The sequence below is a fragment of the Panthera pardus genome, unplaced genomic scaffold (assembly GCF_024362965.1).
Source record: "Panthera pardus isolate Hobbes unplaced genomic scaffold, ASM2436296v1 HiC_scaffold_23, whole genome shotgun sequence".
NCBI classification, from domain to species: Eukaryota; Metazoa; Chordata; class Mammalia; order Carnivora; family Felidae; genus Panthera; species Panthera pardus.
Genome location: NW_026526799.1, coordinates 602085 through 629626, shown reverse-complemented (window position 1 = coordinate 629626; position 27542 = coordinate 602085). Strand labels below are relative to the sequence as shown.

At 61.4% G+C, this 27542-nt stretch overlaps 1 protein-coding gene across 3 annotated transcripts in view; it reads left to right on the top strand.

Annotated features, from left to right (window-relative positions):
- Positions 1 to 947: 947 nt before the first annotated feature.
- Positions 948 to 27542, top strand: part of ADAMTS7 (ADAM metallopeptidase with thrombospondin type 1 motif 7) — a 42823-nt gene continuing 16228 nt past the window's right edge. For 2 of the 3 annotated variants that reach the window (XM_053888592.1, XM_053888591.1), the window contains exons 1-9: positions 950 to 1321; positions 8429 to 8784; positions 10271 to 10436; positions 11369 to 11565; positions 15042 to 15125; positions 15427 to 15551; positions 16598 to 16747; positions 17847 to 17990; positions 26466 to 26610. In XM_053888592.1, the coding sequence (XP_053744567.1) occupies positions 1231 to 1321; positions 8429 to 8784; positions 10271 to 10436; positions 11369 to 11565; positions 15042 to 15125; positions 15427 to 15551; positions 16598 to 16747; positions 17847 to 17990; positions 26466 to 26610 (1458 nt within the window). In that variant the 5' untranslated portion in view covers positions 950 to 1230. Of the gene's footprint in view, positions 1322 to 8428; positions 8785 to 10270; positions 10437 to 11368; positions 11566 to 15041; positions 15126 to 15426; positions 15552 to 16597; positions 16748 to 17846; positions 17991 to 26465; positions 26611 to 27542 lie in introns of all 3 variants that reach the window. The other variant, XR_008416821.1, reaches the window with a different exon arrangement.

Here is a 27542-nt window from a genome sequence, read left to right as displayed (position 1 = left end):
TGGGGAAAGTCGCAGGATCCCGTCTGAAGGTCAGGCATCTGATCCTCAGGTTTCAGAGGTGGGGCGGGTGGGGCTGAGACAGCCTAGGTTGTGGCCCTGGGAGCTGGTGGCACAGGTGGAATGAAACGTCGATGGAAATGAGGACGTCAAGGCCACGTGCTACTGGGGTCCCCTGGAGGACAGCAGGGCTAAGGGTGCAGGAGTCAGGAGGGAGCTTCCAGGAATGAGGGACGGAGCGCGGGAGATGGGCAGTGAGGAGGCATGTGGGCCTCGGAGGGGAGGGGTCTTCGCCAGGGCTGGGCAGGGCAGGGCAGCTGACCACGACCCGTCGTCCCCAGGAACAGGAGGAGGTCCCTGAGCAGGACCAGGTTTAGCGAAGGCAGGAGTGTTCCTGGGAGCGGGTTCCTGCCCGCACACGAGGAAGGGCCGCGGCCACCGAGGGCAGACGGCTGGGCCCTCGCCCGCGGCCGGCCGGCCTCCAGGCTCCGGGTGGGGGGCACTGCTGTGCCCCGCGCTAACCTAACGGACGTGCAGCAGAGAGCCTGGAGACTAGGGCTGCGGGACCAGCCCCGCCTGGGAGCCGCCGCTCTCTGGCCGGGCCTCTCTCCTGAGCCTGCTTTGGAGCAGCGTCCACCTTGGGGTCCCCGGAAGGCCTCTGTACCCCTTTTCGTAGAGGGGGCCGCCCTACCGGGCGCAGGGAGCGCAGTTCAGGGAAGACACATTCCGGAAATTCCAGTTTCTGGGGGGCTTGGAGGGTCGCGGCCAAGAGGCCCGGCTGAGCTCCGCCGCCAGAGGGCGCATGCGACCCGGAGGGGCGGTCGGGGCCGTCGGGGGGCGCCGCGCGCGTCCGGCCCCGGGCCCGCCCCCAAACAGCCGCCTGCGGGGCCCGCGGGGCGGCGGGGGCGGGGCCGGGCCGGGAGGGGCGGGGCCGAGGGCGGGGCGGGGCGGCCGGCCGCGCGGCCCCCTCCCGCCCTCCCTCCCTCGCTCCGCTCCGCTCTTTCTTTCTTTCTTTCTTTCTTTCCTTCTAGCCGTCGGGCTCTGGGTCCCTGGAGCCTCCTGCGCCGCCGAGGGGGCGGGCCCTGCAGCCTTTGTTGCCGCAGGCCGGGTCCCGACGCGGGAGCGGCGCGCGGGCCCGGCATGCCCTGAGCCGGACCGGGACCGGGCAGCGAGCGGACGGGACGGACGAGAGCGCGCGCGCGGGGCCCCCCCTTGGCGCCGCCCGCCCCGGCCATGCCCGGCCGCCCCAGCCCCGCGCCGCGGCTGCGCCCCCTGCTCCTGCTGCTCTGCGCCGTGGCGCCCGGCGACCCCGGACCCGCACCAGGTGGGTGGCCGCCCCTCCCCGCCGGCCGGCCCCGCGCCCCCCTCTCCTCGCGGCCCGGGTGTTCGGCACCGGGGGGGGGGGGGGAGGTCGGGGGACCAAGCCGCGCCGCTGGGCGCCCTCTACGGCCGCGCAGCCGGCGGCCCCCCGCCCGTGCCCGGAGGAAGCCCCTCTGCCCTCGGGCGCACGGCGCGGGCCCCCCCAACCCCGTCTGGTCCGCGCGCGAAGGGCCCGGCGTGGAGCCTCGTCGGCGCCTGGTGCGCGGAGCACCCCGCGGACACGCAGCGGGCCGGGGCGCGGGGTCGGTGGCGCGGGGTCCCAGCTCGCGCGCCCCCAGCACTTCCTGCCTCCCCTCCCCCGAGTTCAGGCGCCCGGGCGCAGCGGAGGGGAGCGGAGGGGAGCTTCTCTCCCGGCCCTGGGCTCGGCTCTCCCTGCCCCGCCCGGCTTGCCTCCGACGAGCCTCTGGCCAGAGTCCAGGTCCTTGCTCGGCCGCGGAGCTCCAGGCGTCCGAGGCAGCCGGCCTGGAAGTTTCGGAGCCGAGGGTCTAGGGGACCCCTGGCCGTGTGCCCAGAGAGCGCTGATGGGGGCCGGTCGGATAGCCGGGAGAGAGCCATGCGGGCCAAGCGGTCGGAAGGGCTTTGTAGGGGAGGAGAGGCCAGAGCCCGGAGGGACTGGGGATGGATGAACTTCGGGTCGTGGGGGGGGGGGTGGGGGGGGCGTCCCCGGGGGGCGTCCCCGCGGCGGGGCGTGGGCTGCATGGGGCCTGCGTGCTGGGGATGCCGCAGCCTTGGAAAAGCGTCCGGGGCCGGAGTGCAGGAGGAGGCATTTCAATCAGATCTTAGAAGTTTTGGGGAGCCGTTGAGGGGAGTAGCTCATGAAAGCAGGGTTTCAGGGAGGTTCCCTCTAGCAGCGCGTGTGGAGTGTAGAGGGAGCAAATATTTAATGAGGTTCTTAATTCTCATCAGTCCTGCAAGAGTGCTGCAAGGCAGGTGACAATGCGGGACAGGCTCAGAGAGGAGGGTGGCCTGCCAGTCTGGCCCTTTAGCTACTGCGTGAGTCCTTTACCCCCCTGCTCAGAGCCGGGACCCATGGGAACTGACCAGATGATGGGGATGAGGCAACACGGACCCCCTTGGCCCAGGGAACTTGGGTCCAGGACCCTGGCAGCTGTGAGAGGAGTGGGGAGTCGGAACGTTCTCCACTTGCACTGGAAGCCAGACCCATGGATGAACTTGGCCAGCCTCCTGCCCCTCCCGGGCTGTAGTTAAGTGGGGACAGTGGTGTCTGCCTCCCCCGGTTCTTGGCAGGACTGAGATGCTGAATGTCAGTTGCTTAGCTCAGGGCAGAGTGACTGACTACCGTGTGGTGGCCATTTTCGCTAATGTCACAGAGACCCAGGAAGACCGGGGAGACCTTGGTGGGTCCTGTGCTTTGGACCTGCCGTTTGGCAGTGGACGCAGGGCAGGTAGCTTCTCCCACCCAATGTGCCCCCCACCCCTGGGTGGAATGTCTATTCTGGTGTCCCTGCGGGTACATGACAGGGGGCCTCCCCGTTCTGCCCCCACTCGGGGTGCCTGAGCCCTGGGCTGCTGAGCTGAGCCGTCTCACTGTCGTTGGAGCTGTCCAGAGGTCCTAGACTCTCCCGGCGGCACACGACCTTCTTTGAGACCAGAGGGCATATCCTGGACACACTTCTAGGAAGCTGTACCCTGATTGTTTCTCCTGTGACAAATTAAGGGATTTGTTGGGGTTGGTGGGACTGGGGCCTGGTAATGTCCCCACCAGCACGCTGAATTGCACACGTGGGCTGTGTGTGCGTGTACGTGCGTGCGTGCCGGGCACACGCAGGCCGACCTGAGGAGGACGGCATCTGTCTCCCCCACATCCACACGCACACCACACACCTTGGTTATTTGTTATCTTTGGCATGAGCTTCGGGTCAGGTCGTTTGAAGGGCTGGACCGTCACTCTGGTTCCTGAGAGAGAGGTGACGGCAAACACCGCGTTGGCATTTCTCTGGTAGAAGCTGCAAAGTGACAGTTCTGTCACCTAGGGATGGTATTCAAAGTATGTAACACCCTGAACAGAGCTCCTGACCTGGCAGGAGGGACTTGGCCGTGAACCACTGGCCGTCCGTCTTCCTGCACAGTGCCCACACCCATCCCCTTGCCCAGTGCCCGTGCACCCGCATGCCTTCTAAGACTGGACCCCGCAATTTCCCCTTGCCGGCACTGGGTGCTGCTCGCTTCAGCCACCAGGTCTCTGCCAGGGGTCGGCTTTAGGAGACCGTGAGAGAGTTATTTGTTTTATAACACACTTTGCCCCCTTTATGACATATTTTAATGGCAAAACAATAAAGTTAATTACAAAAATAATTATGCAGAACAAAAGAAGAAGATAAAAATTGTGCCAAAGTGATAGCTTCCTAGAAATATTTTTCTTTTTGCTTTTTTTTTTTAAAGTTTATTTTGAGAGAGAGAGAGAGAGTGCGAGCTTGAGCGTGAGCAGGGGAGGGGCAGAGAGGGAGAGACTCCCGAGCAGTGACCACACTACTGGTGCCGAGAACATGGTGCTCGAACTCAAGAACCACGAGATCATGATCTGAGCTGAAACCAAGAGTCCGATGCTCAATCCACTGAGCCACCCAGGAGCCCCTATTTTTCTTTTTTGATTAAAAAGTATTTTCTTGGGGCGCCTGGGTGGCCCAGTCGGTTGAGCATCCGACTTCAGCTCAGGTCATGATCTCACGGTCGGTGAGTTCCAGCCCCGCGTCGGGCTCTGTGCTGACAGCTGGGAGCCTGGAGCCTGCTTCTGATTCTGTGTCTCCCTCTCTCTCTGCGGAGTATGCTTCAGAGCGTCTCTTGCTAATTTTCAGTTACAACTTAACTCTGTTTTCTGTGTGTGCCACGTCCCGTTCTCAGCACCTGCGTGTGAGCCCAGGGGACTCTCCCACAGGCAGAGAGAGCAGGTGTGACGATGATCATACCCATTTCGCAGATGGAGAAACAGACCTGATGCTGGAGTGTCTCCCCCGTGGGCTGACAGCCGCGGGTGGCGTCTGGGTCTGGCACACGCTGACCCTCGAGCCGGTTACCTGCGTGCCTCTCTGCTTGGTCCCCATCGCAGTTTCGAACTTAACAGACTGCTTCTGTATAACTCACCTTGAATTTCTGTCCTGCGGTGTTTGCCCACGGTCTAGAGCAGGGATTCTTAACGGGACCGCCCATCCCAGGGCACACGGATCCTCCCTCCCCAGGGGCACTTGTTTGGAGTCCTTGGGGCCATTTCTCCGCATCGCTTCAGACTCCCCCATCACATGCGAGCTCCGGACGTCTGCGGGTGTGCAGTGCGGCTGCGGTTCCGTGGGGCAGTGAGCGCGTCAGGCCGGCACCGCGCACCTGCACCTCCAGCCGGTCGTTCGTGGCCTTGGCCGTGACTGCCCGAGCCCGGGAGCCGCTTCAGACCTTGGCATGTAGTTGTCTCGTTGCCCACCTTTGTCCCGCGCCCCTCCCTCCGTTCCCGACCTGGGTTCTCCGCACCGGTGAGCAGGGCCAGGCCAGCCTCAGCACGATGGCGACTGCCCCGGTCACACGGCCGCCAAGCGGCCGGCTTGCGGCCTGAACCTTTCTGTGCTCCAAGCCGCGTTCTTGGCCGTGCACGATTTTTTCACTCCATCGTCCCATTGTACAAAACGCGTGCGTGGCCGAGCTTCCCATCTTGTGTTGCCCACACCCGTGGCACCTTGTACTCTCGGGGTCCGTCACACGGCGCCCACTACCACGACCCTCCGTGGGTCCACCTCATATGTTGCCCTCTCCAATGAGACTTTTCCTCCTCCGTCCGCCCATGAGGCGTCCCCTCCCCTGCCTGGGGCCCATCTCAGCACGGGGCCAGGGGTGAGGACGAGTGCCCTCTGCCGGGTCTCTGTTTTGAGGGGGAGGACGGTGTCCTCTGCATTTTCCTGGACTTTGGAGCACCCGCCGCTCCCTCGCAATGAGCAGTCAGTGGCGCCACCCCAAATGCCACGCACTAGGGCAAGTGAGCAAACACGGTGGGCGGGCTCTCTCTTGTTTTCCCGTTGTTGTTAGAAATTCAGTTCTTTGGTCATCGAGAGGCAGCGTAACCGTGAGGCCAGAGGACCCTACCTTTACAGTTGGGGACACAGCAGGGGGCCATGGGGCAGGCCGCTGGAGGGGGTACGGGCCGTCTCCCAGGGGGGCTCCCTGCTCGACTCCAGCCGCTTCTGCCACGTGGGGATTTAGGCCTGATGGGGATAGATGGCCAGGCTTTTCCAGGAAAGCTGAAAACTGAGACTTTGTGCAGTATCGTGTAACTTTTAAACATAGGCAACTGATTAAATATTTCCAATATTTGTGGAAGCCAAAATGAACGACCAAGATCAATAAACCGACAGAAAACAAGTCTGCAGGCGGTGGTTGGGAAGCTCTAGTCCCAAAGGCCCTCGTTGGACGTCAGAGAAGGAGTCTCCCTCCTCAAAGTGCCGACCCCGGGCTTCCGAAGGTCAGCCTCCGAGATGAGTACGTCAGAGTCCCTGGAAGGCCCGGGAAAATGAGGAAAACGCAGAGTGAGGGGTCCAGAGCTCTGGGGCTATGGAATCGGTCTCTGGGCCGTCCCAGCCTCTGCACTCTTCAGTCTTTCCAAGCTCTCCAGGTGTGGCCGCTGTTAGACCAAGTGCACTCCCGGTGCAGCGTTGTCCAACTTCCCTGACGATGGCAGTCCCCCGAGGCTCTGGGGGAAAACCCAGCTTCCTAGTCGCATTTCCTGGAGATGCTGATTCAGTGGGTCTGGGACGGGGCCTGGGAATTCGTGTCTAACAAATTCTTACCCGAGAAGTCCGGAAAATCCTCGCACGAGTGTCCTCCAGGGAATCGGGGAGGGAAGATTTGCCCGGAACCACACAGGGTCACCCGGCGCGTCCGCCTCTCGCCTGAGCATGTGCTCTTGGGCTGCACCCTGAGGGCTGGCCGCCTGGCGGTTGTGGGCAGTGGGGCATGTCCTCTGCAGGGGCACACTGCCGGTGTGTGTGCGGGGCACTCTGCACGTGATCTGGCAGGACCCGGGCGAGAGGGTTTCTGCAGCCTGGCCGGGATGCGGCTCTGGGCTGGGTTCCCCGGCAGCCACAGAGGGAGCCTTGGTGGGACATCTGCAGGGTGTCCGGGCATGCCTGTGGCCCTAGGGGTCATTGTCCTGAGCAGCTGGGATTCTGGGGAGCTGGGTACGCCCGGTTGGTCAGAGCAGGACATAGGCCTGAGACACACTCCGGTGGGCCACTTTCCTGACTGTTCCTCCGAGCCTGGAAACTGCAGAGAGCCAAAAGAGGACAAGAGCCTCAGCCCCAGGGTCCCTGCCCCCCACCTGCCATGGCGCCACTCTGCTGTGTCCATGTGTCCACACGAGATTTCTTTTGCAGATTAGGTCTGGTAGCTAAAGAAGTTTGAACAACTTGATGTAGCACAACTCCTTCATGTTAGTGATGAGGAAAGAGGCCCAGGAGGGGACAGACCGCTGAGAAGGTAGAACAGTGTTCCTGAAGAGACAAGCCATCTGGGAGACCTGGAGCCCAGTCCCGGCTCGATGACTCTGGCTGTGTGGCTTCAGGCCGGTTGTGCGCTTCTCTGAACCTCCCTTTGCTTTCTTCAGAAGCAGCCTGGAGACTTTACTGCAGGTGCCCTCCTGGAATCTGCGGCCCCAGGGACTTGGGCAAAATGGAAAGGATCCATGAACTTGGACGGGAAGATACTATATCTTCAAGCTTTTTACCTCCGTTTGCATTTCCTTCAATTATGCATATTAGCACCAAAGTACAATGGCATTAGCAGCACCTGTGGCTTTGTTACCGAGGCAAACAACCAAAACACTTTTCTGTCTCATTACAGTTGCAGGTATCTTGAGATAAGGTTGTCACTTCAAAATCACCATAAAAGTTGCCCGTAGATCTTGTTTAATGTGTTCACAAAGGAGCACGTAATTCTATATCCCACTTCTAAAATTATTCTGATAACTGTGTTTCAATATGATCGGTTTCCTTGGCACTCATCTGCACCTTATGCATTTGAAAACATTCTGAGAAGGGGTGTGTGGCAAAAAAGGCTAGGAATCTGGTGTTAGCGGGAAATCGGAGAGGACAGATGTCTTCCAGGTCTGGAACTTTCTCTTCAAATGAACCAGAGCTGCTCTGCTCAAATGGGGGCCACCCATCTGCGTGGTCTTCCTCCATCTCTCCTTCGCAGGAGGCCTGGAGGGACGTGCAGAACCCTCCGGCACCTGAGGGCGCATGTTAAAGTCCACCAGGCTATACGATCCCCCCTAATTGTAATTGCTGGCAGGCGTGGTCATCGGGCCAGGCACTGCTGTGTGGAGTGGTTCAAGTGGTTCAGATCACTAACCCTCCCAACAGCCCTAAGGGTGCAAATGGTTATTACTCCCATCTACAGATTCACTCACTCACTGAGAAACTAAGTCTTAACTGCTCAGAGTCCTAGGACACTCTGGGCCCGTGAAGTCTTCAACAAAGACTGGAGAGCTTCCTGCCCTCCTGGAGTTTGCATTGGGAGAAAATAGAAAAAAAATTGAAACAAGGCATATGGTATTCCCTGCGTGCTGTGGGGAAAAGGGGGGGGGGTGTAGGAAGCAGGGACAGAGGGGGGCAGGGAGTTGCCTTTTTAAAACAAAGTGGTCAGGGGAGGCGGCAGTGAGACCTTTGAGCGGGGGCTCGAAGGCGCGGCTTCCAGGCGAGGCTCGGTCTTGCTGCACAACCTGCACAACAGGCAGCGGGCAGGGCAGCGTGTTCCACCCGGAGGGGGCGGCAATGCGGCATGGGGGCGGGGGTGGGGCGGGAACCGCAGGGAGGCAGGTGTAGCCGAGGTGAGACTGAGGAATAACCTTGCCCGGGGCCACACTGGCCAGAGCTCTGCCTTTTTCGGAGGCGGCCACTGCAGGGTTTGGGGCGGAGGCGGGCCTCCTCTGGCCGCCGCGCCGCACGCAGACGAGGGGAGGGGGCCCGCGGGAGGTCGTCGCGGTGACCCGGGTGGAGGAGCGGGCCGGGCAGGTGCCCCGCAGCCCCGACCGCGGCCGGTTTTCTCCCCGCAGGGAGCGGCGCCGACGGCCGCGCGGCGCTGGACGTGGTGCACCCGGTGCGCGTGGACGCAGGCGGCGCCTTCCTGTCGTACGAGCTGTGGCCGCGCGCGCTGCGCAAGCGGGACGTGTCAGCGCGCCGCGCCGCGCCCGCCTTCTACGAGCTGCAGTACCGCGGGCGCGAGCTGCGCTTCAACCTGACGGCCAACGCGCACCTGCTGGCGCCCGGCTTCGTGAGCGAGACGCGGCGGCGCGGCGGCCTGGGGCGCGCGCACATCCGCGCCCGCGCGCCCGCCTGCCACCTGCTCGGCGAGGTGCAGGACCCCGAGCTGGAGGGCGGCCTGGCGGCCATCAGCGCCTGCGACGGGCTGGTGAGTGAGCGCGGGAGTCCCGGCCGGTCCTCCGGGATGGCGGGGCTCAATCCTGAACGGAGCCAGAGCGCCCGCAGGCCTTGTTAGGACAGAGCCTCGGAGGGTGGGGGTGAGTGTCCGAAGCCTCCGTTTCTGCCGGTGCAGAGAGCGGACTTGGAGAATCCCTGTGCAGGCCAGGTAGCTCCTCGAACCGCGCAGTCCTTGCTCCTTGGCGGCCTCAGTTAGGACTGCTCCCCCACAGCCGCTTGGGCTGTGCTTCTCCTGGACAGGCAGCCTCACCTTCACCCCCCGGGGGAGCAGGCCTTTGGGTGGACGTGGTCGCCTCCCTCTGCTGGGGTGCGCGGGGACCCCCAGTGCTCTGGGCTAGGTGACCGGCTCTGCCCTCCCCCCGGTCCTCAGCTGAGGTCGCTCAGGAGGAGCCACGGGCAGTAGCAGGACCCGCCTAATGAGAGCCCACGCTACAGCTGCCACACATCAGGCCCTAGGCTCCTGCCCTTTCTCGCTAATCTCCTTGGATCCGCAGCAGCTGTTCATACGGGTGTCATTCCCATTAACAGATGAGGAAGCAGGCCGGGAGAGGACTGGCCCAGGGCCACCCAGTTAGTTGGTGCTGCAGTCCGCATTCACACCCGGGTCTGCAGCCCCTCTGGGGGGGGGGGGGCACTCTCTGGCACGCGGGGCTCACCTCGACCCTGCACAGCCCCAGGGGCACACTTGGTGCCGTGGAGGGAGCTGCGGGGTGGGGCAGTGGGGGGGTGAAACCCTCTTCCCTGCCGGAGCCCTGAGCTTCCTCAGGAGGTGGCCGGCTGCCCAAAGACACTTCCCCAAATCCCTCCCTCTTAGGGCCTCTCTGAATGCGGCGGATGTGCCCAAGACACGCCTGCCGGGCTTCCCTTCTCCGAAGGCCTTGGGGCCAGGGAGTAGGATGTCCTGGTGACTGAGCATCTCCGTGGCTGGGGTGTGGGGAGAGCTGCACTTGGAGTGATTCATCACCTCCGGGAGAGTGGGCTGCAGGCCAGCTTTGAGACGACACAATGGCTGGCACGCAGGGGAGATGGATAGTGGCCTGGGTGTACCGGGCGCCCGACTCAAGACGGCCGTTTGGGAAATGGTCTGGGTGCTGGCCCCGGGGCCGCCCGACTCAAGACGGCCGTCTGGGACCGCGCGGAAGATGCCATCTCAGATCTAGGGTGCTCCCGTCTCCTCCCAACAGGGCGGGGGGGGGGGGGGTGAGGTGGGCGTGTGTGGCATCTTCGGAGGCTGGTGGCTCCGGGGCTCAGCCCCCAGGCCCTTGGTGTGAAACGGCCGGGAAGGACGTGCCAGGCGGAGGGTCCGGAGTGAACAAAGGCCCAGAGCGGGAGACGCACGCGCGCTCGGGGTCAGCCGGGTGCTGGGAGCAGCGTGGGCTCGGCGGGCAGCACGGCCTCCGGGACCGGTGGGGACGGGAGTGCTCATCCGCTCCGTGTGAGGCTGCACCTCTTCCCAGACAGGTGTGTTTCGGCTCTCCAACGAGGACTACTTCATCGAGCCCCTGGAGGGTGTGCCCGCTCGTCCTGGCCACGCCCAGCCCCACGTGGTCTATAAGCGCCAAGCCCCAGAGAAGGGGGCGGAGCTGGGGGGCTCCAGAGCTCCCGGCACCTGCGGGGTAGCAGGTATGGTCCTCTCCTGCCCGGGGAAGGGGATGGGCCTGGAAGCACCGAGCTTCTTTCCAGAAGCCTCTCTCGACCTCTCCATGCACACCTCCCCTCGGACCAAAGGGACGCAGACAGACAGACACATCACCACAGCCCGTGCCTTCCAAATGTGCCTCCGGCCTGAGGCCTCTGCCTGCCAGGCCTGCCCCAGCTGATGCCCTGGGCTGACCCCTCTCACCACCTCCTCACCCGCTGCCTGGCCAGGCCCACCAGGGCAGCTAGCCAGGAACCTCCCGCCCTTCCCCACACTGGTCCCCGCCCAGAATAACTTCTCTCTGTCCCTGGGGACCTAGCTCCAGCCCTTCTTCAGAGCGGCCACGGTGCTGGCCAGTCCAGGTAGGGAGCCGCCTGCCGTGGGCTGCCGGGTTGGGGGACTGCTTGGCCGCCACGCCAGCCTCGGAAGGTGCCGCCGCTCAGGGACTCCACTGGTTGGAACAGATACCCAGCCATGCTTCTGGGCCTTGGTTTTCCTGCTTCGTAGATGTGCTGTCTCTTCTGATCCGGGTCAGCCTGGGACAGTGCAGTGGGTCTCCCAGGCAGCGGGCTGGGCCCTGGGGACCGCGTGTGCTGGGATGCACCAGCCCCCTGGGGCTAGGGGCCCAGGAGCTGCCTCACTGTGTGTTCCTGTCCCCCGTTTCATTGGCCCCCCCCCCCCCCCCCCGAGGTCAGCTTCTCTGGCTGTTCGGCTGATTCCTGTTTGTAGGCAGGGATGCTCAGGGTCAGAGAGGGGAAGTGACCGGGTCAGGGTCACACGGCACAGGTCCTGGGCAGAGCCACAGAGGGGAGTCCAGGCTGCTGCCTGTGACCCCAGCGCTGAGGGGAGGCCCCGGAGAGGCACGGCCTGGGCCAGCCTGCTGGCAGCTAACCCCCACCCGGCCTGGGGCCCACAGCGTCCACGGAGCCGGAGGCCCGGCGAGAGCGTTGGGAGCAGCGGCAGCAGTGGCGTCGGCAGCGCCCGAGGCGTCTGCATCAGCGCTCGGTCAGCAGGGAGAAGTGGGTGGAGACCCTGGTGGTCGCGGACACCAAGATGGTAGAGTACCACGGGCAGCCGCAGGTCGAGAGCTACGTGCTGACCATCATGAACATGGTGAGGCTGCGGAGGGCGGCGGGCGTGTGGGGGCTGGGCAGCTGGGGGCGGCGGGGGGGGGGGGGCGGTCGGGGGGCCGGGCAGCTGGGGGTGCGGTGGGGGGGGCGGTCGGGGGGGCCGGGCAGCTGGGGGGCAGTGGGGGGGGGTGGCGGGGGGTGCGGTTGGGGGGGCTGGGCAGCTGGGGGGCGGCGGGGGTGCGGTCGGGGGGGCCGGGCAGCTGGGGGTGCGGTGGGGGGGGCGGTCGGGTGCTGTAGGCAGTGGGAGGGCGGACCCCAGGCTGTCGGGTCCATTAGTGGCTGGTGGACATCTCCTGGGTGAAGGGTTGCCATTTGGCCCAGGGCCTGGCTCCTTCCTGCCTCCCTGTGCAGGCTCACAGGACACAGGCATCCACTGTGTGAGCCCCATCCTGGAGGGGGGTCTGGCCCTCACACTCACTGGCCTTTGATCAGCTTAAGCACTGGTCGGGACAGAGAGGGGACCCCTATGAGTCCATTAGCGCCAGTCACCTGGGGAGGCTGCAGGGGCTGGCAGGGACACGGGGGGGCATGCAGCAGCCTCTGAGAAGGGCTGGACCATGGGTGATGGCTGCAGCCTTGGGAACACCGGCCTGTTCGGTCTCCTGTAGTCACTGCCCTGTCTGAGCCTCACCCCCATCTCATAGGTGAGGGAAGAAAGGCTCAGAGAGGCCAAGGGACATGTTCACAGTCACACGGATGGGGCTGGGGCTCAGGTCTGTGCCTCTGGGTCCAGAGATGGCTGTGGTGGCCAGAGCTTGCCAGAAGGATGGGGTAGCCGTGGCGGAGGTGGGGAGAACTTCCCTCCCTTTTCTCTCTGGAGCAGGTGTTTGTTTATTTAGCGCTGCTGTGCCGAGTGCCAGCTCTACCCCAGATAAAGTGACGGGTGCACAAGAGCAGGTTCCCTTCCGGGAAACTCTGCCTCTTTGTAGCATGTCGCAAAGCGTATTCCAGGGAGGACTTATTCTGAGATGCTGATAAGTGTTCTGTGAAAAAAAGGTGCCACGGTTGAAGAAGTTTGGCAAGAAGGGTTAACAGAAAGGAACACAGACCTGTTTACTGTGGGACTTCTCGAAGCCTTCAAAGCTAATATGTGTTGAGAATTTTCCGAAATTAAGAGCAGGGGCTTTGGGGCAAACCTGGGTTCTGAGCCCAGGTGAACCCTGTCTTAGAGCCTCAGTTGCTCTACCTGTAAATGGGGACGGTCATGCCTACTTTAGAAGTAAGACGATTAAGCAATATACTGCAGGTAGGCTCTCAGTACAAGGACTGTACACGTTGGGCTTGGCACGTGTCCGCTGCTGCTGGTGTGGCTGCTGTAGCACCTGCCCTTCAGCCCCACAGCCACCTTCAGGGCAGCCGCACTGTGTACTCAGGCCTCCTGCGGGCCCCAGTTTGTCAGTGTGCCCTCTGTGCCAGACCCAGACCTGTGTGTGGGAGCTCGGGTGGGTCTGCTCCAAGCATCGCAAGCCAAGTTCCCCGCCTGCCCCTTTCTGAATGGCTTGTGTCATACCGTCAGCTCACTGGAAGCTTGTGGTCACCTGTAACCCCCAGATCTTCCACAGTCCACCCAGGCTTGCTCTCCGAGCCCGCAGCAGAGCTGGGCTGGACCTCCTGGGGATCGTTTATCCGGTTGAAACACCGGTACTGACCTCAGGCCATCGCAGACACTCACTGGCTGAGTGGGTCGGCCGGTGACAACTGCCTCCCTCCGGTCCTGCCGTTGTTGCTCTGTGTCTATACTTCTTTGCCTCTATCTGGGGTCTATACCTCTTGGGGGGCAGAGGCGTCATACGTGCCAAGGGAAGGACCTGGTGGTGGCCGGAGCTGCCCGCAGCCCTGACTCGGGACACGGGAGGCCAGCTGTCGGGACGGTCTTGGCAGAAGCTTAGGGGCTTCTCGCCCTCCAGGCCCCTCTGCTGGGACCTGCTGCCTGTGGTCTAGGGAAGACTCCTGACTTCCTTCAAAGTGCTTTTCTCATCTTCTGCGAATTCTTTAGAATGAGACAAGGCGTCAGAAATTTTTAGCAGGTGCCCAAGATTCATTCCTTTGTTCAAAAAGCTCTTGAATGCCCGTCACGCCAGGTGCTAGATGGGTCACTGGGCTGAAAGAGGGCCCACACGGACCCCGCGGGGCCGAGGAGACCCATGTCAGCGAAACCGTCATCTTGAGGAATCTGAAGGCCAGCAGAGGGGCTGCTAGGAAGGACACATTCACGTGCTTTGGGAGTGTCTGGCAGAAGAAAGGCTCCCCGAAGATGTGCTCGAGGGTTGAGAGCTGGAGACGGGAGGACAGAACTTGGGAAAGACGAGAGGGAGAGCATTCCGGGCCGAGGGCACAGCATCTGCAAAGGCCCTGTGGTATGGAGAATCAAGGGCTTCTGAAAGAGCCAGAGTGGTTGGACCAGGGAGTGAGGACGGAGGGGCCGTCAGCATGTGGGGCGGGACTGGGACTTTTGTCTTCACCCTGTGGACAGGAAGACCCACTTGCTGCTTTAAGCAAGGGCACGGTTACTGGGTTTGCATTTCAGTGGCAGGTGACTGTGAGGCTGGAGGAGACCTTTACAGCTGGCCAGATGAGAGGCTGTTGCCTCAGGCTGGGCGGTGGCCTTGGAGGTGGATGTAGGGAGCATCCAGGAGGTGGAATTGGTTGATGCTGGGGAGGGGGCAGTGCACGGAGGTGGACGGAGGCACCTTGGGTTCTCCAAAAACAATGTATCCTGTTAATGGGCTTTTGTGTCCTCTTGATAGTGTGTGTTTTGTCCGTTTCTATCAAAATATCTTTTTTCTTGACGAAGCTGCTGGAAGCCAACTCATGACTGGCCTGTCCCGCCGTCTCTGCCAGCTAGGAACCTGACGCCTGTCGCAGGCTGACCTCTTTCTTGTTCTGAGGGAGCTTCCCCCACCCGTCTCCCTGCACCTTCGCGTACCTTCCGTCTTTGGGGGCGGCCTTTCCTGGGACCGGGTGGGGAGCCCCCGTGCAGCCGTGGGGCCTCCGAGAGCTTGCGCCTGCCGTCTTGGCCCCACGGCTGTGCCCCAGGGAGAACTTGAGTGTGGGGCAGTGGGGAGACTCTGGGGGCCTGTGCCTGCCCGAGCCCCCTCTCTAGTCCCGGCCCGCGTCTCCTGCCTCGTGGGGGGACTCAGTCCTGGGATGCTGGTCCTGGTGAACCCAGGGCAGGAAGAGGCCGCGGGGCCTCCCAGCCCAAGACAGAGGAGGCAAACTAGGGCCCTGGGGTGGGTGAGCTGGGTGAGCAGATCCCACACTGGTGCCCAGAACGGGCCTGGGTCTGGGCCGGCCTTTTGTCCAGACTCGGCGGTGTGTGTGCAGGTGCGGGCACGTTCCCGTGTGGGTGCGCTGCGTGAGCTCCCCCGTGTGAGGACGTGGGTGGTCGGAGGTAGGCAGTGGCTGTCTGGTACCTCTCTGCAGGCTGGCGGGCTGACCCCCCCCCCTTTTCTCGGGCAGGTGGCTGGCCTGTTTCACGACCCCAGCATCGGGAACCCCATCCACATTACCATCGTGCGCCTCGTCCTGCTGGAGGATGAGGAGGTGAGAGGTCACGTGGCCGCGGGCTGCCCAGCGATGGGCGTCGGCCGCCAGAGCCCCCCTGGTCCGTCACCCGAGGGGCCCCGTGTGGAAGGGCACGGCGGGCCTCCGTGGCCCGGGAGGTGTCCTCCGTCGCCCCCGGGTCCCCGGCCGGCCCTCCATCGGGTGCCCCCCAGGATGGGCCTGTGGGGAGGGGTGGTCCCTGGAGGCTGGACCGGGCCTCTGTCTCCTGCCTTTGGAGGAGAATGGGGCTTGGCCCTCCGGCGCTCAGGGGAGGGACCCGCGCTGCCCTCTCTGCCCCCAGGAAGACCTGAAGGTCACGCACCACGCGGACAACACCCTTCGCAGCTTCTGCAAGTGGCAAAAGAGCATCAACATGAAGGGGGACGCGCACCCGCTGCACCACGACACCGCCATCCTGCTCACCAGGTGCCGCCAGCTGTTGGGGGGCGCGACACGGCCGGGGGGGCCACCGGCTGGTGGGGGGGGGGGCAACGTGGCCAGCGGGGGCCTGCTCTGGAGGGCGGTGCTGTCTGACCCCGGCGGGGTGCGGACACGGCCCTGCCCCCGGAGCCCGTGTTAGGGGAGCGCACGCACCTTTGGCTGGACCCTGGGTTCCATCAGCACTTGGGGAGCTCTTGTGGGTTTTCCCAGAACCGTCCGAAGCAGGCCCCGTGCCCCCGGTGCCCCCGGTGCCCCCGGTGCCCCCGGTGCCGGCATCCGAGATAATATAGCGGGAGACCACGACCAGGACGTGGACGCCCGTGCAGTCCACAGACTTGCTCAGGTTTTACCCGGTGTCCCTGCCCCTGAGTGTGCACGAGCGTGCGTGTGTAGCTTATACGCTTCTGCCACACGTGTGCGATCCTGCCTCCACCTCCACAGTCTGGAGACAGAAGTGGTCCCTTGAAGGAGCTCTCGGCCTGGTTTTACAGCCGGGGCCCCTCCCCCACTGGGGTCCAGGCCTGTTCAGGGTCTGTCCCTGCGCTCCTCACGGGGACAGTAACCAAAATTGTGCACGGGGCTGCTCCCCAGGCACAAGTAGGTGTCCCCTGTGAATGCTGCTGCGGCACGATGTCCGAGTGGGGGGCGAGGGGGGGTGAGGAGGTGCCCCCTCCCCCCTCACTTCCCCCTCCCCCCTCACTTCCCCCTCCCCCCCTCACTTCCCCCTCCCCCTCACCCTCCCCCCTCCCCTTCCCCTCCCCCTCCCCCCTCCCCCTCCCCCTTCTCTCGCCCCACCCCCACCCCCACCCATCACCACCTCACCCACTCCCATCTCACCCACTCCCATCTCACCCACTCCCATCTCACCCACTCCCATCTCACCCACTCCCATCTCACCCACTCCCTCCCCACCCACTCCCTCCCACCTCCTCGCCTACTCTCTCCCTCATGCCCAGCCACTGGCCTTCTGGGCTTAGTTCCACCTGGCACCTGGTCAGGTCAGCCTGAGGATCCTTTCTCTCTGGACGCAGGAAGGACCTGTGTGCGGCCATGAACAGGCCCTGTGAGACCCTGGGCCTGTCCCACGTGGCGGGCATGTGCCAGCCGCACCGCAGCTGCAACATCAACGAGGACACGGGCCTGCCGCTGGCCTTCACGGTGGCCCACGAGCTCGGACACAGGTACCGCACCTGCTCCCGTTTCCGCACTAACGCCCCAGCTTCCCCTGCCATGCCGGGGGCACCAGACAGCTGGGCCCACGGGCCACAGGATCCCAGGGAAGCGGGCCTGGCTGTGGCCGCACGTTGTCCCTGCGATGTCCCCACCCACACCGGGCTGCTTCCCTGTGAGATGTGGGGAGGCCCACGCGGGTGCCTGTGGGCCTGGCTCGGACCGAGTCCCGGTCGGTGTGGGGTTGAGACGACCGGAAAGTCACCAGTGTCTTTAGCTGTCCCTCCGCGGTGCGCTCACTGCTTGCGTGTTGACTCTCGGTCCCCCACACCTGCGTGTCGACTCTCGGTCCCCCACACCTGCGTGTCTGATTGCTCTGTGACCCCTGGCAAGTGCCCTGCCCTCTCTGGACCTTGGTGTGCCCCTTGTTGCTCGAGGGGGGTTGGACTCACTGATGCTCAGGGCTCCTCCAGCCGGCCCCTCTGCGCGAGGTGTGTGGGCCACAGAGAGGCCTGGTGGTCAGAGATGTCGGCGTCATTGTTCACCTGCCCTGGGTTCCTTGAGTGACAGCCACGCGTGCAGGGCCTCGAAGCCGCCTGTGGTGGTCAAGAGCGCTCTGCCCCAAATCTGCTGTTCCCTGGCTGTGTTACCTTGGCTAGTTCCTGGGCCTCTCTGGGCAGTTCCGAGAACTGAGCAAGGTGGGGTTTCTGAAAGCGCTTAGCACGGCGCCTGGCACGTAGTAAGTCTGAGCAAAGACAATCATTCTTGTCTCCTTCCCCGGGATGGCGTCTCGAGAGTTTCTCTGTGACAGGGCAGCTCAAACTCCCTTAAATCCAGGGCACGGAGGGACCCGTGTCATTCCCTGCTGGGGACCAGTGTGGACGTGGGGACATCCCCACATCCCCACGGGGGGCCGTGGCTCGTCACTGTGGGTGCCCCTCAGGCTCAGTAGGCTGCCCCCCGCCGCCGCCCCCTCCCGTCCACGCTCTGGGCCGGGGAGGCTGAGGCTCCGAGAGGGGTCGGCCTCCCGAGGCCCCACGCGGTCTGGAGGCAGAGCCGCCCGGCGGCCCCCGCAGCTTACCGGCCCCCGGGGCCTGTGCTCTCACGCAGTTTTGGGATTCAGCACGACGGAAGCGGCAATGACTGCGAGCCCGTGGGGAAACGGCCTTCCATCATGTCTCCACAGCTCCTGTACGACACCGCCCCCCTCACCTGGTCCCGCTGCAGCCGCGAGTACATCACCAGGTTCCTGGAGTAAGTCCGCCGGGCCCGTGGGGGGCCACCCGGTGTCAGAGAGGCACGGGCCGGTCCGCCCGGGCTGGACCGAGAGGTCCCCGAGGCCATCTCCGTGTCCTGCAACCCCACAGGAGGGAGAGGGGTCGTGGGGACCTAGGGATGGGGCTGGGGTCGAGCCCTGGGTTTGGGACGGGACGGAGACCCGACGGGGCACGGCCCCGGCCGCTTGGCCACAGAGTCCTGGGGAAAGTGCCGCCGGAGGCACCGAAGCTAAAGCCTGTCCCCTCTTTCTGATCCTCTCAAGTGGTGACCGTGTTTTTGATTTGCTCTTTAACGTTGTTCTCGGCTAAGGAAAATTTAAAGATGTAAGTTATTAGCACAGAATTTTTCACGGTGCCGGTTTTAAGTGTAAGTAGGAGAACGGACCTCGGGTGCAAGGCCCCAAACGACACGGCCCATACCCGTAGCTCCCTTGACCAGAACAGCAGAAGAGTGTACGAAAGGAACTGGGTGGGTTTTGTTCCACTTCCTTTTTTTTTTTTTTAATGTTTTTATTTATTTTTGAGAGAGAGAGACAGAGCATGAACAGGGGAGGGGCAGAGAGAGAGGGAGACACAGAATCTGAAGCAGGCTCCAGCCTCTGAGCCGTCAGCACAGAGCCCGACGCGGGGCTCGAACCCACGGACCGCGAGATCATGCCCTGAGCCGAAGTCGGACGCTCAACCGACCGAGCCCCCCGGGCGTCCCATTTTTTATTCCACTTCTTAACATGTGGGTGCTCTGGCACCACTCCCCGCCCTCGGCTTACGCTGGCCAGTAAGCGGGGTCTGAAGGGAAAAGGGTCTGGGGGTCGGCCCATGGCCCCCTCTGCATCCTCCTTCCTGGCGTGTGGGTGGCCGGGACAGGGAGGTAACGCCGATAACACGGGACGACAGGGTTTCTGGGTCGTTCGCGGTTCTTAACACGTCACTGCCTTCTGTCCACATTTGAAGCACGTGCTGATTCCAGCAGGCAGTGTGGCCTCTGTTCCCGTTCCTGTCTAGACCGGGTGCCTTCTGGGCCTGCCCCAAAATTGTCCCACGGGGTCCTCCTGCCACTGACTTTAGAGGGGGTGCTTCTTTGTTCTGGCGGAGTAGGTTCTGAGAAAAGGTGCGTGGAGGTAAGGGGTTTGAAGTGTCTTTATTCTACCCTCACACCTGATCGATCGTTTGATTTGGTATCAGCTTTGGGCTGTGTCGCTCTCCGTCAGCGTTGAGAGGCTTTGTTCCCGGGCTCCTATGCGGCTCAGTGGGTTGAGCCTCTGACTCTTGATTTCAGCTCAGCTTGTGATCTCATGGTTTGTGAGTTCGAGCCCCACTTTGGGCTCTGTGCTGACAGCAGGGAGCCTGCTTGGGATTCCCTCTCTCCCTCTCTTCTTCTCTCTGTGTTCCTCCCTTTATTGTTCTTCCATGAGCATGGGATGTCTTTCCGTTTCTGTGTGTTCTCCCCAGTTCTTTTCATCAGCGTTTTATCGTTTTGCTGTGCGGAAGTTTTTTACCTTGACGAGGTCCCAGTTCTCTATTTTTGCTTTTGTTTCCATTGCCTCAGGACATACCTAGAAAAGAGTTGCCACGGCTGATGTCAGATCACTACCCGTGTTCTTTCTTCTCTGGGATTTTTATGGTTTCAGGTCTCGTGTGTAGGTCTTTAATCCATTTTAAACTTATTTTTGTGTATGGTGTTAAGAAAGTGGCCCAATTTTTTTTTTTTAATTGAAGAAATTTTTTTAAGTTTATTGTTCAGAGAGAGAGCAGGCGGGGAGGGGCAAAGAGAGAGGGAGACAGAATCCCAAGCAGGCTCTGTACTGTCAGTATAGATAGAGCCCAACTCGGGGCTCGAACTCACAAACCGTGAGATCATGACCTGAGCCGAGAGTTGGTCGCTTAACCGACGGGGCCACCCAGGTGCCCTGAAAGTGGTCCACGTTCGTCGTTCTGCATGTTGCTGTCCAGTTTTCCCAACACTGTTTGTTGAAGAGACTGTCTTTTTCATATTGTGTATTCTTGCCTCCTTTGTCCAAGGTGAGTTGTCCATATGACCGTGGGTTTGTTCCTGGGCTTTCTGCCCTGCTTCGTTGATCTGTTTTTGTGCCAGTACCACAATGTTTTGATCATTACAGCTTTGTAACGTATCTTGAAGTCTGACGTTGTGATGCGTCCAGTTTTGTTCTTTGTTTTCGAGGTTGTTTTGGCTATTTGGGGTCTTTTGTGGTTCCGTCCACGTTTTAGGATGGTTTGTTTTTGCTCTGTGAGAACTGCTGGTGGTGTTTTGACAGGGATTGCATTAAATGTGTAGACTGCTTTGAGGAGTAGAGACATTTTAACAATATGTGTTCTTCTAATTCATGAGCGTGGAAATCTTTCCATTTCTGTGTGTTCTCTTCAGTTTTCTTCATCCGTGTTTTATAGTTTCCAGAGTGCAGGTCGTTACCCTCGATGAAGTTGATTCCTCGGTACTTTGTTTTTGGTGCAATTGTAAATGGGGTTGTTTTCTTAATTTCTCTTTTTCTACTTCGTTATTAGTACACAGAAATGCAACAGATTTCTGTATATTGATTTTGTGCCCTGAGATTTACTGAATTCACATATCAGTTCCAGTAGATTTTTGGTGGACTCTTTCGGGTCCTCTACGTACAGTATTATGTCATCTGCAGATACGGAAAGTTTTACGTCTTCCTGGCCAACCTGGATTCTTTCCATTTCTTTTTCTTATCTGATTGCTATGGCTAGGACTTCCAGTACTGTGTACTGTGTTGGATGAAACTGGTGACAGTGGACATCCTTGTCTCGTTCCTGATCTGAGAGGAAAAGCTCTTAGCGCTTTATCATTGAGGATGATGCTAGCTGTGGATTTTTCATATACGGCCTTTATTAAGTTAAGGAACGTTCCCTCTACACCTACTTTGTTGAGAGTTCTTATCACGAATGGATGTTGTACTTTGTCCAGTGCTTTTTCTACGCCTGTTGGAAGGTTCGTGGGGTTTTTTATCCTTTCTTGTATTCATGTGATGTATCATGTTGATTGATTTGTGAATCGTGCAACCCAGAAATAAATCCCACTTGATTGTAGCGAATGATGTTATAAACGTATTGCTGGATTCCGTTTGCAAGTATTTTACTGGAGAATTTCTGCGCCCGTGCTCGTCAGAGATACTGGCCTGTAGTTCTGTTTTCTTGTGGTGTCTTTGGTTTTGGTATCGAGGTAATGCTCGCTTCGTAGAATGATTTGAAGTTTTCCTTCCTTTTTAATTTTTTGGAACAATTTGAGAAGAAAAGACGTTAACTCTTTAAATGTTGGTAGAATTCACCTGTGAAGCCACCTGGTCCTGGACCAGATGTTGGGAGTTTTTGATGACTGATTCAGTTTCATTGCCAGTGTCTGGTCTGGTCAAGTTTTCTATTTATTGCTGATTTCTTTTTGGGAGGTTATATGTTTCTAGGAATTCATTTTTTCTGTGTTGTTCAATGTGGGCATTTGGTTTTTTGTAATTATAACCCTTTGTACTTTGGAGTCTGCTGTATTTCTCCTTTCATTTCTGATTTTGTTCATTTGAGTCTTTTCTTTCCTCTCCTCCCTCTCCCCCCCCCCCCGCCTTTTGTCTCTCTTCTCCCCCCCACCTCCCTCTCTCTCTCTCTCTCTCTCTCTCTCCCTGTCTCTGTCTCTGTCTCATTCTCTCTCACTGGTTTGATGAGTCCCAGCTAAAGGTATATCAATTTTATTGATCTTTTCAAAGAACCTGATCTGTATTACTGTGTTTTTTTTTTTTTTTATGTTTCTCATATTTATTTCTTGTCTAATCTTTATTCTTTCCTTCCTTCTGCTGGTTCAGGGTTTTGTTTGTTCTTCTTCTGGCTCCTTTACATGTAAGGTTGAGCTTTTTCATGCTGCTTTAGACCTGGTGGATGCTTTTAACCTACAACTGCCTGTCCTTCAGCCCCTGGAAATGCTCTTGTGTCATTTGGTAATTTCGTTTTCCTCCTTCGGGAGCTCTTTGACCTTCAGCTGCTCTCTCATGTTGTGAGTTTTTACTTTTTTACTGGCTTTTACCTGTTTTCTGGACAGCATCCACATGTTCACCCTTCTATTAAGTTTTTTGTACTGTACTTTTAACTTCCTGACTTCCTCCTCCTTATTGTCACGTTTCCATACTTGTTTCCTGTTTTTTCTTCCTGAGGTTATTCTTTGTATGGATTTAATTATTTCTTTCTCCCTGCATTATCTTTCTTTAATTTTAAAAAATGTCACATTTGGGGCACCTGGCAGGCTCAGTCAGTTAAGCCTCTGACTCTTGATTTCAGCTCAGGTCATGATCTCATGGTTTGTGAGTTCGAGGCCTGTGTTGGGCTCTGTGCTGACAGCTCAGAGACTGCTTGGGATTCTCTCTCTCCCTCTCTCTCTCTGCCCCTCCCCTGCTCTCTCTCTCTCAAAAACAAAACTAAACCAAAACTTTCGTATTAGAGGTTTTAAACTATCTGAGGTCCTGTCACACACAGGGGGAGGCACAGGGACACTGGTTGGCAGGTGTTTCTGAGTCCGTGCGGGGGACTGGGCGAGATGGGGCTGTGTCCTAGGTAGGTTGTCACATACCAGTGTCTAGAGCTCTTTTATGGAGCGGGTCTGTTTCCTCAGGGAGGAACTCTCTCTCCTTGTCCTGGGCGTGTAGGTCTGGCTGTGGCTTCTGGCACCTAGGCTGGGAGGGTGGGGGGTGGGGGGGAGGCGCGTAAGGTGGGGAAGGGGCTTGGCAGCTTGTAGACTTAAATTTGTCCTCATCTCTGTCGGTCTGTCTGTAGGTCACCCTGGGCCAGATCCTCTGGTTCACCCTCTTCAGAAAGTGGTCCCCACCCTCAGCAGGTGGCCACACGGGGTTGGGAGCAGGTGTGGGGTCTGAGGTCTCCTGTCCCCAGTCTTGCTGGCGCTCCAGCCTCCATGGCTCCCTGGGGCCCTAAGCCTGAGCCTTTCTCGGGTTCTGCCTCTGGGTGGTTTCTCCCATTGGACTTGGCTTTTGACTCTCACTGCCCGACCAGGTCAGCCACTGCTTGACCGGCTGCTTTCCAGCCTCCCGGGTTTTGCTAACCTGTTCCACGTGGCGTCGTCCCCTCTCCCTCGCCTTTTGTCCTTGTGGACCTCTGCCTCCTTTACTCCTTTACTGTCCTGGGCTGCAGGGAGGGAGTGGAGATCAGTCTGCCATGTTCTTCTAGAAGTCGCTCAGTGTGGGGTTTAAATGTGTGTGTGTGGGGGGGGTGCTGGCCCCCGACGGAGGAGGCATTGCTGGGGTGAGGGAGGAGGCAGAGAGGGGTCGTGGATGATGGTTAGGGCCTGGACTCTGGCCCCGGCTTTTCCTTGTGTTGACAGACGTGTTCCATGGGGCTCGTGACGGGCCTGCCTCTTGGGTGGCTGTGAAGGTTTGGCCCGCAGACACGTCAGTGTCCAGCACGTGGCCATGCACGTGGTTAGTGCTCAGGGCTTCTAACTGTTATCACCACTTGTAAGCCACAGGGAATATGGACCTGAACCAGGGCAGCAGCCTGGGCATGTGGGTCAGGCCTGAAAAACACCCCAGGGGTGTGTCTCCTGCCCCACTTGGGGGCAGAGAATAAGGGGCCAGGCTGGAAGATGCGCTCCCCTCCCCGTAGCTCCCCCAGGGCTCTTCCCAGCGGTCCCCACCCAGGGAGCGCCCCACCCCCGCGCCCTGCCCCCAGGACCCACAGACACACAGGGGTCTCTGTGCTCGCTTTCAGCTGCTGGAATGCGTGAGGGACTTGGCTTGGGGCCTGGAGCGAGGGGTGGGGTGAGCAGGCCGGGGCCTGGGCTGGCCGGGGCACTGAGGAGGGCTGCAGGGGGGCGGTGGCCGGCGAGAGGCGTGCCCGCAGTGGAGGCTCTTCTCCTCAGGCCGGCCCCCGCGCCTGCCTCCCCAGCCTGGAGGCCCAGGAAAGCTGGAAGGAGGGGGCTCACGTGGCAGGCGTGGAGCAGCCCGTCCTCAGCCCCTCTGCCCGCCGTGTCCTTGCTGGGGGCTGGGACGAGCTCCGCCCTCGGGGAGCGGGGCAGAAGGAAAGGACGCACAGACGGTGCCGAATGGGGTGAGGCAGTGTTCCCTGGGTCTGGGGGAGGCCCCGCGGCGCCCACGGGCCCCCTGGGTCTCCCCCCCCGGACCGGACGCTTCTTGGCCCCCACCCGTAGCCGTGGGTGTGTGTCCCCCGTGCGAGGAACCTGGCGGTGAGCTGGCCGGAGGGCTGGTGCGGCTTTTTATACCTCTGTGGTTTCGGTCCCACAGGCAGCCTCAGCCTCCTGTGTGAAGGCCCAGGGCAGGTGAGGGACGGCCCAGGCCACGCGACATCTGGAGCTGGGCGGGGAGCCACACTCGGGGCTCCCACTCCCCATCAGCACTTGGGCCCGAACGTGGCCCCGATTCTGGTGTTGGGTGCCGGAGGGTCCCCCGACGCCCCCAGCCTCTCCCGCACACACAGAATGGACCAGATGGGCTGTTGTCACTCCAGCCGCCCCGCCCACAGGACCTGACACGTGGCAGGTTCCAGCCAGGAAACAGCCCGGGGGTGGCCCCGGTGTGGCATTGGGGCGAATTAGACTGCAGGTTGGAGGAGCCCCCAGGCTGGGTCCGAGCTCCCCCCAGGCGGTGAGCCCTCCTGGCCCATATCCTGAATTGCAGGACAGAAGGAGTCCCTGGGTCCTGCTGACGCTTTGCCCCAGGGCACAGGCCCAGGGAGCCCCAGACTGAGGTCAGCAGTCAGAACCCTGCTTTCTCTCTGCCAGGGCTCAGCTGCCACGGATTTGAACTTGCACTGGGGTGAAGTATTTGAGGTCGGGCTTATGGACGGAGGGGAGGAGCTGTGCACCGGGCAGCCCAGCAAGTGGACGCGTGTGGCCACTGGCGGCTCGGGCCTGGCCTCAGACTCTGACGTTACCGCTCTCCGGTGTGACCCAGGGCCAGTGACGTTCTGCCCTGGGGGCCCTGTGTGTGTGAGAAGGGGATTAGATTCTGCCCAGGGTGTTTGAGGAGCAAGCGAGGACCTGGCCTGTGGTCACCTGGGGCAGAGGGCTGGGTCCCACAGCTGCTCTTTTGCCAACGCCCAGCTGACAGGCTCTGTTTTCCGCTAGCACAGATGGTCCAGGTGATTTGGGGGGAGGGGTCCTCAGGACCCTCAGCGGGAGTCCGGTCTCAGTGTTCACTGCAGCTCTGGGTGGAGCTTGGGGCCTGCCACCAGCTGGGGGACTTGGGAGACCCCAGACCCCCACCCCATCTCACCCGCGGTCCCAGGGGCTGACGGCCCCCGGCCTCTCCCCACACCCGCCTGTGCGCTGGCCTGAGTCCATCTCCCAGCCTGTCCCCATCCTGTGGTGTCTCCTCTGTGCCTCCCCACCAGACCCCAGCACCCACCCCCTCCAGCCTTCCGACCCTAACCAGGACCCTCCACTCATCTGGTGCCCCGCACCTCAGGCTGGAACACCGGAGGGCTTCTGCCTCCCCCTGCCCTGCCTGGCCGGGGTGTCCGTGCTGCCCGGGCCGGCTACCCATCACCCCCGACCTCAGTTCTCCCCAGCCACTGCCGCCCCGAGGGAGGGAGGGAGGGAGGCCCCCGGACACCTTTCTGACTCCTGCATGATGGCAGTGAGCCCTGGGCTCGTTGGTCAACATGTGGGCCTGGCAAGGGCAGCAGGATGGTCACTGGCCCCCAGAGGCGGTAGCTGTGCACAAGGTGCCCGTGGAGAGATGCGCTGGCATAAGTGGGCCCGAGCTGGGCCTGGGATACCTTCTGTCTCTGTGCTCCCCGCCTGCCGATCAGGGTTCCCTGTGCTTCCAGGGGGCAGGCAGGAGTAAATGAGGGAGTGATGGGCAGGCAGGGCTGCCCCAGGCTCTCCCAGGCTGTGGTCCCCCACAGAGACCCTAGATCTCAGCCTGGGGTGGGGTGTCAGAGGCGCTGGCTGCTGTATCAGCTGTGGCCTGATGCTCTCCAGATCCCTCACTGACGTGGCCGGCGGTGGCCCCATGCGGGGGGGGGGGGGGGGGGCAGAGCCTGCAGGAATTCAGAGCAGGGCCAGGAGGGGGATTGGTGGTCTGGAGGCTTCTGAGGCCGGGCCTTTGGGCAGGGGATCCAGGAGACATTCCTCACAGGAGAGTGCTAGAGCACCGTGGGTGGGAACCATGGCCCTGGGGGTGGGGCCAGTTGGTTAGGGAGCCTGAGTGTGTCCGGAGACACCGAGACCCGGAGACCCGGAGGGAGCAGGAAGGCCTGAATGCTGGGCCGGGGGTCTGGGCTGGAGGTCGGAGGGGAGGCTGGGGTGAGCGAGGAGGCTGCAGTTTTCCTACAGGTTTAGTGCTCTTCCCTCCCCGCCGCGCCCCGCCCTCGCCCCGCCCTGCCCCGCCCCGCCCCTCCGAGGCCTCCCTGATGGGTCTCTCAGGCTGTCCCCCTTGCCCTGTCCCCTGTCCCATCTCTGCAGCCGGGGGTGGGGCCTGTGCTTGGACGATGCTCCCACCAAGGATGTCATCGACTTCCCCTCGGTGCCGCCCGGGGTCCTCTACGACGTGGGCCACCAGTGCCGCCTCCAGTATGGGGCCTATTCGGCCTTCTGTGAGGACATGGACGTGAGTGTGGGCACAGGTGGGGGCGGGGCTACCCTCCGCAGCCTGCAGCGCCTGCGCTCGGCCCACACCCCACACGTGATGCTGGGGGACTCGGCCTGTGGGATCCGCCTCGGGCTGGGGGGCTACACACCCAGCTCTGAATTCTGGGTGGACCATTTGCCAACTGCGGCTATGGGCGAGACCGTCACCTCCCAGGGCTGGGTTAGAAGAGGCAAAATAAAACCCTGGGGGAGACCCCCCCCCTCCCTGGGGGAGACCCCCCCCCTCCCTGGGGGAGACCCCCCCCCTCCCTGGGGGAGACCTGCCCGAAGTGAAGGCCTTCGTAGCCTTGTTAGAGACCCCGGGTTTGGTGGCGGTGAGGGTCTTTCTAAGGGAGTGGGCGGGGCTGGGAGAGGTAAGGGCGGGGCTGGGAGAGGTAAGTGTGGGGAGGGGGTGGAGCTGGGAGGGGTGTGGGTGGGGCTGTGAGGTGTGGGCGGGAGGCTGGGCGGGGGAGTAGGCGGGGCTGGGAGATGTATGGGCAGGGCTTGGAGAGGTGGGCGGGAGGCTGGGAGATGTATGGGCAGGGCTTAGAGAGGTGGGCGGGAGGCTGGGAGGGGGAGTAGGCGGGGCTGGGAGAGGTAAGTGTGGGGAGGGGGTGGAGCTGGGAGAGGTGTGGGCGGGAGGCTGGGCGGGGGAGTGGGCGGGGCTGGGAGATATATGGGCAGGGCTTGGAGAGGTGGGCGGGAGGCTGGGGAGGGGGCGGGGCTGGAGGCCGTTCTGAACAAGCCCCAGTGCCGGCCGCCCCCAGCGCCTCTTGTTTGGGAGAAGATGGGAAGGGCCCTCTGGGAATCCCATTTGCAGACCCCCACCCTGTGCCAGCCCCACGCAGGGTGGTGAGGGGTGGGCGGGTGGAGGCAGCAGGGAGGGGTCAGGGCATGGCCTGTGTCCTCCCT